General features: G+C 40.9%; 1 protein-coding gene across 8 annotated transcripts in view; it reads right to left on the reverse strand.

Moving 5' to 3' along the window:
* The window catches only part of TTLL7 (tubulin tyrosine ligase like 7), a 160,559-nt gene that overhangs the window by 99,095 nt on the left and 47,355 nt on the right, over window positions 1–14,109 (reverse strand). For 4 of the 8 annotated variants that reach the window (XR_009552641.1, XM_060202244.1, XM_060202246.1 and 1 more), the window contains 4 exons: window positions 13,142–13,332; window positions 12,502–12,633; window positions 8,264–8,385; window positions 6,054–6,121 (listed from right to left, as the gene is read on the reverse strand). The exons of 1 other annotated variant lie outside the window; for it this stretch is intronic. Coding sequence is in view for 6 of the 7 variants with exons in the window: in XM_060202244.1 (XP_060058227.1) it covers window positions 6,054–6,121; window positions 8,264–8,385; window positions 12,502–12,633; window positions 13,142–13,166 (347 nt within the window). In the remaining variant the exon portion in view is untranslated. The remainder of the gene's footprint in view (window positions 1–6,053; window positions 6,122–8,263; window positions 8,386–12,501; window positions 12,634–13,141; window positions 13,333–14,109) is intronic. 3 more of the 8 variants (XM_060202248.1, XM_060202247.1, XM_060202245.1) reach the window with 2 other exon arrangements.

Genomic DNA, 14,109 nt, shown 5'->3' on the forward strand with positions numbered 1-14,109 from the left:
CACAATGTAGAATAAACACAGACGTCAGCTCAGTGTAGAATAAGCACAGACGTCAGGTCTACGTTTTAAGACTGGATGGTAGGGAATATAGAACTCACATGGCTTCTACAGTCCCTACTGTTACCAAATTTCAAGTGCACTTTAAAGGAAATGAAGACAAGTTGTTGCTACCTCACCTGTCAATTCTAGAACAGATCAACAAACGAGAGTATCTCTGCATAATCTCAGTGCAAAGTTGATCTGAAGAACAGACACACAGAGACGTACACCACACAACTAAAGGCAGCACAATCACAGCATTAAAGGTCTTATATTTGCTTTCAACTCTCTAAAAAGTATGTTATACTTTTAAAGTAATATACGTTAGATCAAATTAGCTTGAATTAGAATATGTTGTAAAAACTAAGTATGCAGGAAAGGTTCAGGTCCTGGAACACGATGGCAGAGGACCTAGAGAGGGTTATGTTATGCAAGTACAAACTATTGTATATACTGTCGACTATAAAACATTAATAAAGAAATTAAAATCAGTAAACAAATAAATAAAACTAAGTATGTAGTATTTATAAAGGACACTATTCCCTCAAGTATATATTTAGAAAAAAATCAAACATGTGAAGCAAAAAGAAATGCTTTATTCTTCTTAGATGATCAAATATGAATCGTTTGATGTGAAAAGACATAACTTAAAGGGGCAAGGTGGTGGTACATCTGGTTGAGTGCACACATTACAGTGCACAAGGACTTGGTTCTAGGACCTACCTAGTTCAAGGCCCCAGACCCCCCCTGCAGGGGGACAGCTTTGTGAGTGGTGAAGCAGTGTTGCAAGTGTCTCTCTGTCTCTCTCCTTCTCTATCACCCCCTTCCCTCTTCATTTCTGGCTATCTACAGCCAGTAAAATAATAATAATAATAATAATAATAAAGCATTTTTAAAGACATAACTTAAAAAATATTCATATATTTTTAATGAGAGGATAAAAGGGTAAGAGGAGAAAGAGAGAGAGAGAGGAACCAGAGCATGACTCTGACACTTGTGCTAACATGGACCAAACTCAGGACCTTATGCTTGGGAGTCCAACACTTTATCCATTGCACTATGACACAGGCCACTAAAATATATCAAAACATATAGTTTTTAAAAAGATATATAAAATTCTTAAGTATTTGAGGGTCTGAGAAGAGTTGGAAAGATGGCTTGCCAGGTAGGCATCAGGTTGGTGTCATCTGCAATTTGGTGGCTGAAAAGCATTAAGATACAAAGCAGAAGAGTTTGTTTAATAGTCAGGAACCTAAAGGTAAGAATATAGCAGATGAGATGTGGGGTCTTCATGCTGGGAGGAGGTAGGAAGTCTAGTTTAGGTCTATGTTTATTATTATTATTATTATTTTAAATATTTACTTATTCCCTTTTGTTGCCTGTGTTGTTTTATTGTTGTAGTTGTTGTTGTTGTTATGTCATATTTTTTTCTCATAGAAAACTTTTTTTCCATTAAGAAGAATTGAAAGAGCTGGGAGTTGGGTAGCTCAGTGGGTCAAGCGCACGTGGTGCAAAGCTCAAGGACTGGCGTAAGGATCCCAGTTTGAACCCCGGGCTCCCCACCTGCTGGTCTGCTTCTAAATTTTGCTTCTAAGACCCCTTCTGTTTCCTTGGTTTAATCTCCCCTGCTTGGCACAGTATTCTATTTACATAAACACTGTTAATGAAGCGCCCCCTGCCTCCAGGACATCGGTTTAATCCTGTTTTGCATGCTTTTTCCTTCTCCCCACCCCCTATGCTATGTACATCCTTTTCCGACAGACTCTTCCGCCTCAGGATAGAGAAGGACAAGATTGTGATTAGAGATAGCTTAGATTGCGCTGCATTCCACATGAATAAAGACAGAACTGCGTACCACTCAGCCATGAGTCCCCGGTCGTCTCTCTCTCCCACCCATGAAGCTCAGCCCGGCACCCACCTGCAGGGGAGTTGCTTCACAAAAGCAGTGAAGCAGGTCTATGGGTGTCTTTCTCTCCCCCCTCTGTCTTCCCCTCCTTTCTCCATCTCTGTTTGTCTTATCTAACCATGACGACATCAGTAACAACAACAACTAAAACAACAATTTAAAAAAAAAAAAAGACAACAAGGGCAACAAAATAGAACAAGTGAAGAAAAAAAAAAAAAAGAATTGAGTGGTCCAGGAGGTGGTGCAGTGATAAGTCTTTGGACTCTCAAACATGAGATCCTGAGTTCGATCCCCGGCAGCACATGTGCCAGAGTGATGTCTGGTTCTTTCTCTCTCCTCCTATCTTTCTCATTAATAAATAAATAAAATCTTTAAAAAAAAAGAATTGAAAGAATTCTATAGAATGAGAACATGTCTATTTGCAATAACAGTGTGCTTGCTAATGGGTCTTCAGTTAACCCCTTTGCCTCCACTGTTGATAAAGACTTATGTTCTACAACAGTGGTAGAAACTGCCCCACTCTCCAAACGGAGGCTGGGTCACATATTCTGCCACTCAAGGAAGACTGTCCTGAAATGAGTGCAGCCTAGAATGTTCCTAACTGTGACCATGGAATGGGAGCTCAGAATGACAGGGATGCAGAAGTCACACAGGCTCCTGTGCTGAGAACATGGCGGCTCCCCATAAAGATCTTTGGTCAGATGGAGTTTATAGTTAATTTATATACTTTCCCCATATTTGGGCGCTTCTCTCTGCCCTTACCCAGCTTTCTAGTCCTATCCTCAAGTATGACACCATCTTCAGACAACACTCCTAGTCCACCTGCATGTTAGCTGTTGGGCTCAGTCAAAAATTAGTAAAAGTCATGGGCCCCTTAGAATATACCTAAAGAGAGTCGGGCAGTAGTGCAACGGGTTAAGCACAGGAGGCGTAAAGCACAAGGACTGGCTTAAGGATCCCGGTTCAAGCCCCCAGCTCCCCACCTGCAGGGGGGTTGATTCACAAGCGGTGAAACAGGTCTGCAGGTGTCCTTCTCCCCCCTCTGTCTTCCCCTCCTCTCTCCATTTCTCTCTGTCCTATCCAACAATGACGACATCAATAACAACAACAACTACAACAATAAAACAAGGGCAACAAAATGGAATATATATATATATATAAATAAATAAATATTTAAAATAATAATAATAAATCTGTACCTAAACTAGACTTCCTACCTCCTCCAATCATGAAGACCCCACATCTCAGCTACTATCCTTTTACCTTCAGGTTCCTCACTATTAAACAAACTCTTCTGCTTTGGATCTTAATGTTTTTCAGCCACCAAGTTGCAGATGCTACCATGACACCAGCCTGACTTCCCTGGGCAGATGACCTCACCACTGTGTTCTAGAACCCCACATCCCCAAAGTCTTAGCCCACTAGGGAAAGAAAGAAACAGGCTGGGGTTATGAATCCTGTCCATGCCCGTGTTCAGTAGAGAAGCAATTACAGAAGCTAGATCTTCCACCTTCTGCTCCCCATAAGGATCTTTGGTCCATACTCCCAGAGGGATAAAGAATAAGGAAACTTCCAGTGGAGAGGAGGGGATGTGGAATTCTGGTGGCGGGAATTGTACTGAATTGTACCCCTCTTATACCACAACCTTGTCAATCATTATTAAATCACTAACAAAAAATATACAAAAAAAAAGACATGTTCTTTACAATCCCCCAGAATGTTTCTTTAAAAATGTCAATCTGGGGAGCTGGGCGGTAGCGCAGTGGGTTAAACGCAGGTGACACAAAGCGCAAGGACTGGCATAAGGATCTCAGTTCGAGCCCCCATCTCCCCACCTGCAGGGGAGTCCTTACACAAGCGATGAAGCAGGTCTGCAGGTGTCTGTCTTTCTCTCCCCCTCTCTGTCTTCCCCTCTCTCCATTTCTCTCTGTCCTATCCAACAATGACATCAACAACAACAATAACTATAATAATAACACAAGGACAACAAAAGGAATAAATAAAAAAAAAATTTTTAATTGTTGTTAAAATTTTCAGAGGCTCTGGCCGGGCTTGCTTCACGGCGGGTAACAGAGACACGGAGACAATGGCTGGGCAGGGCAGCTGTATTTCTTTATTCAGGAACAACGATTCACAAACTAAGACAAACTAATCACCAAACAGAACTCTGCTGTCTCTTTGCGGCGGCGCAAGCACTCTCTCTTACTCTGGAACTCAGGAACCCTCTCCCTTACTCTCGAACTCAGAAACTCTCGCACTCTCGCACTCTCGAACTCCGGAACTCAGGAACTCTGTCACTGGGGAACTCAGGAACTCTCAGACTCCGGAACCCTCTCCCAGGGTCCCTTGGGGCGGGGCCAAGCAGGCCCGCGAAATTAACAGGACTCATCCAATTCTCTGGGAGGGGGAGGGCTAGAACAAGCCAATGTAAAGCATACGACATTTAATTTTTAAAGCACAGCTATATACAAGATACTGGGTACTGTACAGCAAACCCTAACAAAAGGACTTTTCAAAATTAACCCAATTAACAAATAATGTGATGATAACATTAACTATCCATTGTCTTTTTGAACCCTAAGACAGCAGGAACCTCACATCTCCACTAGAGAGCCTCTACTTCCCCCAGTCCTGGAACCTTTGGATAGGGCCCACTTTCCCATATGCCTCTCCCAATCCATATCAAATAATATTGCATCTGCCGATCACAACCTAATCAACACAACGATTGCCACCTCAACATGCTTCAGCTCAGACTGTGTCCAGAGACTTCACGTGTGGAATGACAACCCTTCAGCTTCATTACTCGGGTGAGACCTTTCCTTTCATAGTATACTCTAATTTCATCTCAGGTGGTTCACTTTCTAACAAAGTCCCCAAACCTAGATATACACCAGTTTCTGTGAGAGAGAATATATGTTCACACGTATCCATAAACTACTGCAAAATATATACCTGAAAGCAGAAGTGCACTAGAGTTTGCAGTGAGTACCCCCCTAACACTTCCTCTCCACTATTCCAAGCTTTAGGTCCATGATTCTTCAACTATTTGTTTGGCTTTGTATATTAACTCTCTTTTCAGTCACCAGGTTCCAGATGCCATCAAGATGCCGGCCAGGCTTCCCTGGACTGAAGACCCCAACAATGTGTCCTGGAGCTCCGCTTCCCCAGAGACACACTCTACTAGGGAAAGAGAGAGGCAGACTGGGAGTATGGACCAACCAGTCAACACCCATGTTCAGCGGGGAAGCAATTACAGAAGCCAGACCTTCCACCTTCTGCAACCCACAACGACCCTGGGTCCATGCTCCCAGAGGGATAGAGAATGGGAAAGCTATCAGGGGAGGGGGTGGGATATGGAGATTGGGTGGAATTGTGTGGCGTTGTACCCCTCCTACCCTATGGATTTATTAATTTTTCCTTTCTTAGATAAAAAAATAAATTAAAAAAAATTTTAATGTCAATCTGGTGATATAACCAACTTCATAGCCCCCTTCTGCTCCCACAGTATTCAGAATTAAGGCCAGATTTGTAAACATCATCTTTTAGCTTATGTTTCAGACACTTTCCATCAATCAAGTTATGCATAAATTATACTTGATCTTATTTCAGTATCTTGGCTATTCATATTTTTTCACCGTATAACTTTGACCCATGCTATTCTTCCAAATTTTGAATATAGACACTCATACACAGCATATCAGCAACAAATTAGTTCCTACAAGAAAACTGAAAGTATTTATTGAATGGCATGCACAAATAACTGCAAACATTATATTGCCAGAGTGATACCAAACTGCAATAAAAATATATATCTGAAATTCTTAATAGCATGATTCTATTCCAAGCCTGTTATCAAAATTGTTTGTTTGACTTTGTGCAAGATATCTGTGTCTCTGATCTCCGTGGAAAGTTGAGTGATAGGACTAGATGAGAATTAAAACTCCTTTGCTTCTAAAGTTATATATTCTATCAAAATATCATTTCAAATCAACATCACCTTGTGAAAAGTAATATTTTTCTGTAATATTTTTTACAGTGAAAAATACTTTCACTGTAATATTTTTTTTAATGTGAACTTCAAAGATATCTACAAAAAAAGAATTACTTGGTCATGTTTCTTGCTAAGAAATCCTTCCGACAGATCTCCCCCATTCCTGGAAAATGGTTGATCCTCTGAAAAATAAAAAGGCAAAGATTAATATTCTCATTTATCTAACAAATATAATTCACATGTAACACAATACAACACAAGTCATCTTTTGAGTTTGATGTTCCAATAAACAGACAAATGATGCAAAATATTTAAAATCAAATAGCCTACAGTGAACTTGTGGAATAAAAAGGCCTACGGCAATTAAAACACATTTTTTTTTGCCTCCAGGGTTATTGCTGGGGCTCATTGCCTGCACTAACAAATCCACAGCTACTGGAGGAGGCCATTTTTCCCATTTTGTTGCCTTTGTTGTTATTGTTATTGCTGCTGCTGCTGTTGAGCAGGACAGAAATTGAGAGAGGAGGGAGCAGAAGACAGAAGGGGGGGAGAGAAAGACAGACACCTGCAGATCCGCTTCACTGCTTGTGAAGCAAACATGCTACAGGTGGGGAGTCAGGAGCTAGAACCGGGATCAGTGGGCCGGTCCTTGCACTTTGCGCCATGTGCACTTAACCTGCTGTGCTACTTACTGTCTGCCCCCAGAACACAAAATTTCAAAGAATTTAGAAATGGTGTTTATATGCATATACTAGCTATAATAGCCTGTGGCTAACAGGTAACTCAGAGTTCAAATTAATCTGATACTCTAGGTAGACTATACTCACACTAATAGTTATTGTACAAACCTTAACAGCTAAAGTTCATTTTTTTCCTGTAGCGAGTTTTGCATTATCCTTTTGCACTAACAGCTGAAAAACTGTATTAAGATATCAATGTCCTGGTATCCTTTTTTTTTAAATTTGTCCCTTTTGGCCTGCATGAAATCTACTTAGAAATAAAATAATGCCACCATCATATATAGTTGACATTACAAGGTCACGTTCATATTCCGGTCTCTCTACACAATCTATTTCACATAACTGATCTTTCAGCATAATGGTAAAAAAAAAAATGCCATTCAGATAAGAGTTTTCTTATTCCAGTTCTTCTTTAGATATGGAAGGAAGTGAGGCCGGGTGGTGGCACACCTGGTAGAGCACACAGGTTAAAAGCTCAAGGACCTGGGTTCGAGACCCCTGTCCCCACCTTCAGGGGGAAGGCTTCACAAGTGGTGAAGCAGGGCTGCAGGTCTCTCCCTTCCTTTCTCTCTCCCCCTTCCCTCTCAATTTCTGGCTGTCACTATGCAATAAATAAAGACAATTTTTTTTAAAATTTAAAATAAGAGAGAAGGAAGGAAGCTAAAGAAAAAACACAAAGTAAAACTTGGACTGGGTTTGCTGCACTGCGCCAAGGCAATGGACTCTGGGAGGAGGGGGAGGGATGGAGGTGGAGGAGGATCCATGCCTAGTGCCTGAGTGTGGGAAAGTCCTTAAACTAGAGGCTAAGTGTGTTTTGCAGACTCCTATCAAAGGGAGATGAGGAATCTTACCCACAAATAGACTACATACAGTCCTTTAACTCCCCAATAAAGAAACAAAGGTATATCAAAAAATAAGTAGGGGAGGCTAAGAAGTGGCACACCTGTTAAGTGTACATATTACAATGTACAAGGTCATAGGTTCAAGCCCCTGGTCCCCACCTGCAAGGAGAAAGCTTCATGAGTGGTGAAGCAGGGCTGCAGGTCTCTGTCTCTCCATATCTATCATCTCCTCCCCCTCTCAATTTGTCTCTGTCTCTAGCCAATAACAAATAAAATAAATTTAAAATATTTTTAAAAATTAAGTTAGGGGATAGGCAATGGCACACCTGGTATAGGTGATAAACTCAAGTACTTAGGTTCCAGTCCCAGCATGCATCTGCAGGGGGTAAGCCTCACAAGGGGTGGAGCAGTGCTGCAGGTGTCTCTCTCTCTCTTCCCTTTTATCTCCCTTTCCCTCTCTATTTCTGTCTTGATCCAATAAAGAAATAAAATATTAAAAATCGTTTTTAAATTTGAAAGGGTGTAAGCTGCATACAGAGTCTGAACAACTTAAAAGCAACAAAACAGGTGGCTTAAACCCAGGAGATATCACAGTGGATAAAGGACTGGACCCTCAAGCAGGAGACTACTCAAGTACGTCAGAACTAAAATTGAGTGTGTCAACATATTAAGAGCCCCATATGAGGAATAGTAAAATTGAATGTTCCTAATAACCATTAACTGGTTGTAATTATGTCCCCACCTGGTAATTTTGCAGCTCCGCAATCTTCTCTTGTTGAACTGCAGAATCACACCAGATAAGATTACTTGTTTCGTCCTCATCTGGAGTTTTCATAAATCCCATTTCATCTATTACTAGGCGAACTGCAAATAAATGGTCAAAATTAACCCAAATTACCACATTTCTGAGATGTATTTGTCAAGGAGACACTTGGCCTATAAAATTGTAGTTCATGGTATTTCATTTGAAAAATATCCATTCTTTATGCATCGTCTCATTTTGCGTTTCAACTTACAAAGCACTATACTGTTTTACACTGTCAGCCATAGAGAAAAACCCAAGTGACTAAAAAATAAAAAGCACATTACCATTAAAAAAATTGGGATTACTTTGACATGGAAAAGGTACATGAGATGCATGAAGGGAGTCCATTGGTCAGAATAGGGTCTGAGAATGAAAACAAGCCCTGGAAGTACTCGCCAGCATACTACAACATGTTTTAATATGTTGAATCATACAAAATTCTGCTGTCCTGTCATTTTTTGACCCATCAGAATGGTAACTTCAAATGACTGGACAAAAAGTTGGCAAGGCAGCTCACCTGGAACTGTACCTGCTTTGCCATGCTTGCAACCCATGTTTATGCCCAGCCCCCACACACTAGGGGACACTCTGCTATGGTGGCTATCTTTCCCTTTCTCCCTCTCTCCTTCAGCTTCTCTGTCTCGGTCTCTAATGTCTCTCTGCAAAAGTCTGTCCAGGGCAGTGAAATCCCAGCGACTCAGTACTACATTCAATAGCAACTGAGAACTATTATTAGCTTACACTCCAAATACTTAGTTTCAGTCCTCTGAAATTTAACAAGTACACAACAATGCTGAAGTTCAGTGATTATTCATAGCACAGTGATAACTGATGCAGAGTTGAGACAACACCTCTACTTAGGAAAATGGTTTTTGATGGCTTTTCTATGACCTTGGGCAAGGTACAAAAGAGAAAAGGTAACTATAGCTGCAATAATCAGACTTATTCTATACTTTGCACTTTCCCAGTTCAAAGTATTTTTAGCAGTTAAAACCAAGTCAGCTACACTGGCAAAGGATATAAAATAGAGAAGCATAAATCACAGTTGAGAATTGGATAAAGCCCCCCCCCCCCATATCCCTATTGAACCAATTTTCCTCAGAGGAAAGTCTGAAAACAATTGAGATTTTCATATGCTCCTTTCTGATTTTGATATTACAATTAACACACTGGCATTTGGCTTCCAATAAAATTTCAAGTCTAAGAGTCAGGTGGTAGTACAGTGGGTTAAGCGTGTGTGGTGCAAAGCACAAGGACCGGCGTAAGGATCCTGGTTGAGCACCTGGCTTCCCCACACACACAGGGGAATCACCTCACAGGCAGTGAAGCAGGTCTGCAGGTGTCTATTTTTCTCTCCCCCTCTCTATCTTCCCCTCTTCTCTCCATTTCTCTCTGTCCTACCCAGCAACGACATCAATCATAGTTGTAACAATAAAAAAAAAATTTTCAAGTCTAGAATACAGCACCATTATTCTCAATAGCCAAAATATAGCAGCAACCCATTGACAGATGACAGGATAAAGAAATTATGGGATATACACCTTTTGGAGCCCTACTCTGAAATTAAAAAGATGGTAATTTGTCTTTTGGGGCAAAATCAATGGCACTGGAAGTAATGAAGCTTAGTGAAGTAAGGAGGTGAAAGACAACGACCAGCTGGTTTTGCTCATACATAGAATATAAAGAATTGACAAGTGTGAACTTGCAAAGGAAAACAGACATAGGCAACATGTCTATAAAATTCTGAGAGAATTAGGGTGATTGAGAGAACTATGGTGAGGGCAGTAGGACAAAGAAGTTTGGTTGGGGGTGTGCTGTGGAACTATAACCCTATTATAGTCTTGTAAAGCAGAAAAAAATTTGAAAAATAAATGAATAAAATGAGGAATATTAAGTCTCTAAAATACACAAAATTGTTGCTTGGATTTTTGTTTTTAAAACTTCCGAAGAGTCTCTGAAGCTCTTTCAAGTCAAGGCAAAAAAAAAAAACAAAAACGTAAGTAGGAACATAGAATTTGCACTTAAGGGGGGAGGATGGGATCGGACACAGTCTCTTGGTGGTGGGAATGTACACTCTTGGTGGTGGGAGTGTACACATGTACACTCCTATTAATTTGTAGTCATATAAATCACTAATTAATGAGAGGGGAAAATTGATTGAATGTCTCAAATTTTTTAATGCGCAGACCATAGGCTGAGGCTTTGATATGTTGATGCACTTATAAGCTTACACCAGGGAGAACAAAAGCAACCGGTGGCAACCAGCTACTTGCAATAATGTCAAAGGACATAAATTATGGTGATGTTGTATATGATACAGCAAACATAACAAAGGGATTTTCAAAGTCAACCCAGTTGCCAAATAATATGATTACAGCAATAACTATCTATTACTTTCTTAAACCCTAAGACAGCAGGAACATCCCACTTCCTCTATAGAGCCTGTATTTCCCCCAGTCCTGGAATCTCTAGGGTGGAGCTCACTTTCCTGTATGCTTCTCTCAATTCATACCAAATGATATTACATCTGCCGATCCCAACCTAATCAATGCAACGAGTACCACCTCAGCATGCTTCACTTCAGACTGTGTCCAGAGACATCAAGCATGGAATGTCAACCCTTCAGCCTCATTACTTGGGTGAGACCTTTCCTTTCAAAGGATTCTCTAATTCCATTCCAGATGGTTCACTTCCTAACAAAGTCCCAAAGCCTAGATATAGAACAAGTCCCATGAGATAGGGCATATGTTCAAATGTATCCATAAATTAGGGCAAAATATATACCTGAAAGCAAAAGCACACAATAGTCTGCAGTGAGTCAGTATCAAGTTCATAATGAAATAGTGTCTACTTAGACTTAGATACCCTCCTAACCTACTTCCTGTTATAGTTCTCTCACTCACTCCAAAGATAACCTCATCAAAGCAAGGACTCCAAAGCTGAGTAAGGGCAAGACTGCATACTTTAATGATGATTCTTTAGTCACTATCAGGCCACCCCATCAGCTGGGGCCCTACTCAGGGAGTACAAAGATTCCCAAACAGACATGATGGGCCTAGACCTTGAATAAATCCTTCTCCCCAATGTGACCAGTCATCTCTATAAGGAACAACACAACCGACCCCTTTGTGGGGCCCCATAGAATCTTGCCCTCAACTTAGATCAACAACGGTAGAGAATGTTCCATCCTCCAAAGGGAGGCTGGACAACATACTCTATACTCCACCTGAGGAAAATGGGTCCTGAAATTGGGGCAGCTTATAATGTTCCTACTCATGACCACAGAATGTGAGCTCAGATCTACAGGATTGCAGAGGTCACATAGGCTTCTAAGCTGAATATGGGCCCCAGATCAGATCAAATCAATGGGGTTTACAGTCAACAATATATATACACCTTCTCATATTTGGGAGCTACTCTCTTCCCTGATCCAGCTTTCTGGTCCCTGATGATGTCTGGCCATGACATCATCTCCCCACACAATAACTTGGATCCACCTGCATTTCAGATTTCAGGCTCGGGGGGGGGGGGGGGGAACTAGTATTGCCACAGGCCCTTTGGAATATAACTAAAATAGGCATATTAGCGATCTACTAAATGAAGTCTCCCCCAACTCTTCATCTGCACTATTCCAGCCTTTAGTTTCATGATTAGTCAACAACTCGTTTGGCTTTGTATGTTAACTCTCTTTTCATCCACCAGGTTCCAAATGTTAGCATGATGCCAACCAGACTTCCCTGGACAGACAACCCCACCAATGTGTCCTGGAGCCCTGCTTTCCCGGAGCCCCGCCCCACTAGGGAAAGAGAGAAACAGGCTGGAAATATGGATTGAACTGTCAACACCTATGTTCAGCAGGGAAGTAATTACAGAAGCCAGACCTTCCACCTTCTGCATCCCACAGTGACCTTAGTTCCATATTCCCAGAGAGATAAAGAATAGGAAAGCTATCAAAAGAGGGGATGGGAAAGGGAGTTCTGATGGTGGGAGTTGTGTGGAGCTATACCCCTCTTATCCTATGCTTTTGTCAATTTTTTCTTTTTATAAATAAAAAGTAAAAAAGAATTTGTATGTAAATACGGTTTTCTTTGTTTAACCAATCAGGAATTTGCTTTCCCCACCAAACTAGTTTTTCCAATTACTATTAAAAAAGTCATGATTCTGAAGATACCTACCAATTTCAAACTTTGTCCCAGCAACATTTGCTGTAATGGCTCCTCTCTTTTTCTTCTTTCTGACTTTCCTTTTCATTGAGCTTTGATAAGACAATTCTGTATCCAGATCCAAGGGAGAAGATCCCTGGATAACTTTAAAAGAAAGGTAAACCAACCGAAAATTACTATCCTTACAGGAATTATGAGCTGGAACAAACAGATGCCACCTATCGCCACTAAGAAAAAGAGAAAGCCATGCCCTATTTCTTTATATAAAAAAAATACTCTGTCAGTTTTTAATTCTTAAAAATTGGGGAGTGGGGGAGTCAGGTGGTAGCACAGCGCAGGTGATGCAAAGCACAAGGACCGGCATAAGGATCCCGGTTCGAACCCCCGGCTCCCCACCTGCAGGGGAGTCGCTTCACAGGCGGTGAAGCAGGTCTGCAGGTGTCTGTCTTTCTCTCCCCCTCTCTGTCTTCCCCTGCTCTCTCCATTTCTCTTTGTCCTATAGAACAACAACGACAACAATAACTATAACAACAATGAAAAACAAGGGCAACAAAAGGGAAGATAAATGAATAAATAAACAAGTAAATATTTTTAACAATTGGGGAGTGGTAATCTATATTATTTTGTAGTAAATTGAAGTCAATCCACTTACCTCCTTCTTGAGGCAAAGATGGCATGATTTCCCGTGCTAATTAGTAAGCAGAGTGTGCTGCGCTACTAAGCTCTCCAGAAACCTAGAAGACCCACAGTAGTCCGACTAGAATACAGCTGAAAGTTCCTATCATATTATCATGGTGAAATCCTCAAATTTCAGAACAGTAAAGTTACGAGATGAGAAAGTGCCTATAGGGATTTTAAAATGAAAACATTTAGAAAACAAGTTCCATGTAATAATGGATATATGCTAGTGATATTCTTCTTATAAGTAAAGATAAAAGTGAACATATTCCACCAACAAGTTATTTTTTGATGTATTAAACCATATGCAAAATGCCAAGAGACATTTCCCTACCCTAATAAGTACACAGTCTAATTGAAGTGGCTTTATTTAAGCCATTTATCACATTTACATAAAGTACATGATATGCTGTTGTTAAAATTTTCTTTTTATAAAAATGCCTGTACGATATAGGTTTCTGTTCACCCCACACCCTTGATACTATAGTCATTTAGTTAAAAAGAAAAGGGGGAATTGTTGTATGCTTTACATTGGGTTGTTCTAGATCTCCCCCGCCAAGAGAATTGGATCAGTCCAGTTAGTTTTCGCCGCCCGCTTGGCCGCGCCCCTAGGAACCCCGCCAGAGTTCCAGGGTTCCTGAGTGCCAGAGTTGGAGAGTTGGAGAGTGGCAGAGTAAGAGAGAGGCCAGAGTTCCAGAGTTCGAGAGTAAGGGAGAGTGCTTACGCCGCCACAAAGAGACAGCAGAGTTTTGTTTGGTGATTAGTTTGTCTTAGTTTATGAATCCGTTGTTCCTGAATAAAGAAATACAGCTTCCCTGCCCAGCCGTTGTCTCTGCGTCTCTGTTACCCGCCCGTGAAGCTAGCCCCGCCAGCTGGAGCCGTCCGAAATTTTTAACAACAATATGCTATGCATAGGTAATAACAATACTCATTAAGATTTAT

Source organism: Erinaceus europaeus, chromosome 11 (assembly GCF_950295315.1).
Source record: "Erinaceus europaeus chromosome 11, mEriEur2.1, whole genome shotgun sequence".
Classification (NCBI taxonomy): domain Eukaryota; kingdom Metazoa; phylum Chordata; class Mammalia; order Eulipotyphla; family Erinaceidae; genus Erinaceus; species Erinaceus europaeus.